This window comes from Echiichthys vipera, assembly GCF_963691815.1.
Source record: "Echiichthys vipera genome assembly, chromosome: 21".
Lineage (NCBI taxonomy): Eukaryota > Metazoa > Chordata > Actinopteri > Perciformes > Trachinidae > Echiichthys > Echiichthys vipera.
In genome coordinates this window covers 25,818,599-25,823,598 of record NC_139846.1, presented here as the reverse complement: position 1 = coordinate 25,823,598, position 5,000 = coordinate 25,818,599, and the positions used below count along the sequence as shown (strand labels likewise).

General features: G+C 45.5%; 1 protein-coding gene across 1 annotated transcript in view; it reads right to left on the bottom strand.

Moving 5' to 3' along the window:
- The window catches only part of LOC310963560 (dynein axonemal heavy chain 5-like), a gene marked incomplete at both ends in the record, with an annotated part of 54,371 nt that extends 50,899 nt beyond the window's left edge, over positions 1–3,472 (bottom strand). The window contains 7 exon segments of the mRNA XM_083936424.1: positions 1–101; positions 186–257; positions 1,456–1,545; positions 1,617–1,691; positions 1,775–1,963; positions 2,151–2,263; positions 3,169–3,472. The exon segment at positions 1–101 is cut by the window's left edge and continues 1 nt beyond it. Of these exon segments, the coding sequence (XP_083792550.1) occupies positions 1–101; positions 186–257; positions 1,456–1,545; positions 1,617–1,691; positions 1,775–1,963; positions 2,151–2,263; positions 3,169–3,472 (944 nt within the window).
- Positions 3,473–5,000: the final 1,528 nt, after the last annotated feature.

Below are 5,000 nucleotides of genomic sequence, written 5' to 3'. Positions count from 1 at the left end.
TGCTGTGAGCGGAGGGCGGGTAACATGACGTGAGCCAGCAGCGTCTCCACGCCGCTCAGGACGCTGCTGTCGCTGCCGTCCAGCACGCCGAAGTTCACCTCCTGTAAAAATCGCAGCGTCAGCGTCAGTGTCACGGATGAAGCCGTCGTGGTTACAGGTGAGCGAGTATGGGCGGAGCCTCAGACCTGCTGCACGTTGGCGGGGGTGATGGCTCGATCCGTGGTCCTCAGGAAGAACAGACACTTCCCCAGTAACGGCTGAAAGAGAAGAACAGGCTTTACACTGGGCTCAGTGGACATTAACAGGCTTTACACTGGGCTCAGTGGGACATTAACAGGCTTTACACTGGGCTCAGTGGGACATTAACAGGCTTTACACTGGGCTCAGTGGACATTAACAGGCTTTACACTGGGCTCAGTGGGACATTAACAGGCTTTACACTGGGCTCAGTGGGACATTAACAGACTTTACACTGGGCTCAGTGGGACATTAACAGACTTTACACTGGGCTCAGTGGACATTAACAGGCTTTACACTGGGCTCAGTGGGACATTAACAGACTTTACACTGGGCTCAGTGGGACATTAACAGACTTTACACTGGGCTCAGTGGGACATTAACAGACTTTACACTGGGCTCAGTGGACATTAACAGGCTTTACACTGGGCTCAGTGGACATTAACAGACTTTACACTGGGCTCAGTGGACATTAACAGGCTTTACACTGGGCTCAGTGGACATTAACAGACTTTACACTGGGCTCAGTGGACATTAACAGGCTTTACACTGGGCTCAGTGGACATTAACAGACTTTACACTGGGCTCAGTGGGACATTAACAGACTTTACACTGGGCTCAGTGGACATTAACAGACTTTACACTGGGCTCAGTGGGACATTAACAGACTTTACACTGGGCTCAGTGGACATTAACAGACTTTACACTGGGCTCAGTGGACATTAACAGACTTTACACTGGGCTCAGTGGACATTAACAGGCTTTACACTGGGCTCAGTGGACATTAACAGGCTTTACACTGGGCTCAGTGGACATTAACAGACTTTACACTGGGCTCAGTGGGACATTAACAGGCTTTGTACTGGGCTCAGTGGACATTAACAGACTTTGTACTGGGCTCAGTGGGACATTAACAGACTTTACACTGGGCTCAGTGGGACATTAACAGACTTTGTACTGGGCTCAGTGGGACATTAACAGACTTTGTACTGGGCTCAGTGGGACATTAACAGACTTTACACTGGGCTCAGTGGACATTAACAGACTTTGTACTGGGCTCAGTGGGACATTAACAGGCTTTACACTGGGCTCAGTGGGACATTAACAGACTTTGTACTGGGCTCAGTGGGACATTAACAGACTTTACACTGGGCTCAGTGGACATTAACAGACTTTACACTGGGAGCGGCAGGGTAATGTCCGGTCCAGAGCGCGTACCTCGGAGCTCCCTGTGGTGAGGAAGAGTTTCCTCTGAGCCGAAGCTGCAGACGCGGCGTCCACGGAGGACGAACCGCTGGTGCACAGGTCCTGGGAACAGACGAGAGAGTGATGAGTAGAAGAAGAGAAGAGAAGCCACACGGACTCAGACGGACGTTCACCTGCGTCACGCTCTGATGGAAGAAAATCAGCTTCTTGGACCCGTTGGCGGCGAAGAACTCCTCGATGAGACCGAACTGCGGGAATCGAACATTAACCGTGGTTATTAGAGCGTGTGAGGAGCGAGCGCCGGAGCACGCAGGTGCAGCTGTGACGTCACCTTGTCGTCACAGATGAGCGCGTCCTCCACCTCGGGCTCCTCCAGCGTCCCGGCGTCCGCCAACCGGCCCGTCAGGTACTTGTGCCGGCCGTCCAGCGCCGCGCGCCGCTCCTCCTTCGTGGCTCTCGCCCGCTTCGCCATCTCTCTCCGCGCCTCGTTGGATATCGGCGCCGTCCGTTTGCCCGACACCTGCAGAGAAACGAGGCCGTGAGGAGCAGCGGGTCCTCGTCTCAGAGCATTTTGCATCTATTTTTAAACATTTTGCATCAATTTTTAAACATTTTGCATCTATTTTGAAACATTTTGCATCATTTTTAATCATTTTGCATCTGTTCTTGGTCATGTTTAGTGGCTGTTGATGATTTAAAGAACTCACGGAGGCGGCGGCGGCGCCGGCGGTCGGGGACGGAGCAGCCGCCGGGGACGTCGGGAGATCAGCTGCTCTCAGGTTCTGGGCTCCGATTCGCCGATGACGTCTGTCCGTCACATCTGAGGGCGGGAGGAGAGAACCGAGAAATCACAGATTCAGAAAACAGCAACATTTAAAACAGCTCTACCTACTCATGACTAAAGAGGATGCAAAATGACTAAAAAAGGATGCAAAATGACTAAAAAAGGATGCAAAATGGCTAAAAAAGGATGCAAAATGGCTAAAAAAGGATGCAAAATGGCTTAAAAAGGATGCAAAATGGCTAAAAAAGGATGCAAAATGGCTAAAAAAGGATGCAAAATGACTAAAAAAGGATGCAAAATGGCTAAAAAAGGATGCAAAATGGCTTAAAAAGGATGCAAAATGGCTTAAAAAGGATGCAAAATGGCTAAAAAAGGATGCAAAATGGCTAAAAAAGGATGCAAAATGACTAAAAAAGGATGCAAAATGGCTTAAAAAGGATGCAAAATGGCTAAAAAAGGATGCAAAATGGCTAAAAAAGGATGCAAAATGGCTAAAAAAGGATGCAAAATGGCTTAAAAAGGATGCAAAATGGCTAAAAAAGGATGCAAAATGGCTAAAAAAGGATGCAAAATGACTAAAAAAGGATGCAAAATGACTAAAAAAGGATGCAAAAGGGCTAAAAAAGGATGCAAAATGGCTAAAAAAGGATGCAAAATGGCTTAAAAAGGATGCAAAACGGCTAAAAAAGGATGCAAAATGGCTAAAAAAGGATGCAAAATGACTAAAAAATTATGCAAAATGGCTAAAAATTATGCAAAATGACTAAAAAGGTCAGAACAACAATCCTTACGATTAATGCAGTGACTTCAGGAGCAGCTCATGTGAAATGCTGTTTATTAATATTATTATTACTAATCATAATAATAATAATAATAATAATAAGTGGTTTAGAGCCTGAGTTTGAATGTTTGATGCACTCATGACTGTGTGTCGTCTGCACCTCTGCGGAGCTGCAGCCGAGGAGCTCTGGGTTCTTCCTCCTCCTCCTCCTCCTCTTCTCCCTCTGTGTCCGGGGGAGGCCCGGGGGCGTCGGGCCCGGGGGCGTCGGGCCCGGGGGCGTCGGGCCCGGGGGCGTCGGGCCCACGGGCGTCGGGCCCGGGGGCGTCGGGCCCACGGGCGTCGGGCCCGGGGGCGTCGGGCCCACGGGCGTCGGGCCCGGGTTCAGAGCTGCTGACTGGGGGAACGACAGGTGGCCGCGCTCCCTGAGACGCCTCAGAGTCTAGATCTGGATCTGGATCTGCCATCTGAGAGTCGACACGCACTTATTATTATTATTATTATTATTATTATTGATCATATTTTATAAATTATTTTGTAGATTTGCTACTTTTAATCTCATTAATCTGCGACTTTTAATCTCATTAATATGCGACTTTTAATCTCATTAATATGCGACTTTTAATCTCATTAATATGCGACTTTTAATCTCATTAATATGCGACTTTTAATCTCATTAATATGCGACTTTTAATCTCATTAATATGCGACTTTTAATCTCATTAATATGCGACTTTTAATCTCATTAATATGCGACTTTTAATCTCATTAATATGCGACTTTTAATCTCATTAATATGCGACTTTTAATCTCATTAATATGCGACTTTTTTCTCGTAGATTTCCGACTTTTAATCTCATTAATATGCGACTTTTAATCTCATTAATATGCGACTTTTAATCTCATTAATATGCGACTTTTAATCTCATTAATATGCGACTTTTAATCTCATTAATATGCGACTTTTATTACTTTCTCGGACAAAGGTAAAGAAATAAAACCAAAATATTAATCTGTCACGTTTGAACAGTCACTTTATTCTCACAGTTGTTTCTAATTTCACTGCAGTTTCATTTAACGTCACGTTTTTATTGATTTATGTTTTTACGCATAAATATTTGTGTTATTTTAAGAACAAAGGTTCAGTTGTTTTCACACATTTTAACGCAGAAAAGTTTCATATTTATTATTTAACGGCGTCTTTATCGTCGTTTTAAAGAGAAAAATGAACAAATGATGAAATGAATCATCACAGAAAAGGTGATTTAACAAACACGAGGCACGTCTGTGAATATAAACACACACACTCCAATAAATAAAGAAACGACATCGTTCATGACACACACAGAGGGAACTGACCGAGTGCCGTTGAGCCACGGAGGAAGCTGCCGGTTTAAAAGCTGCAGAAGAAGAAACGAGAGAAACCGACCTGAAGAGGACGAGTGCCAGAGTGGCTCTGCAGAGGAGTTTGACTGTTACCATGGGAGAGAGTGTGTGTGTGTGTGTGTGTGTGTGTGTGTGTGTGTGTGAGTGTGTGTTAGTGACTGGGCAACAAAACACACAACAAAGCTGCGTCCTTTAAAGAACAGAAAAGCAGAAATTGTTGTCCTAGAGGACACTTTAACACACGTTTATGCTCCTAGAGGACACTTTAGCACACGTTTAGGCTCCTAGAGGACACTTTAGCACACGTTTATGCTCCTAGAGGACACTTTAACACACGTTTATGCTCCTAGAGGACACTTTAGCACACATTTATGCTCCTAGAGGACACTTTAACACACGTTTATGCTCCTAGAGGACACTTTAGCACACGTTTAGGCTCCTAGAGGACACTTTAGCACACGTTTATGCTCCTAGAGGACACTTTAGCACACGTTTATGCTCCTAGAGGACACTTTAACACACGTTTATGCTCCTAGAGGACACTTTAGCACACGTTTATGCTCCTAGAGGACACTTTAACACACGTTTATGCTCCTAGAGGACACTTTA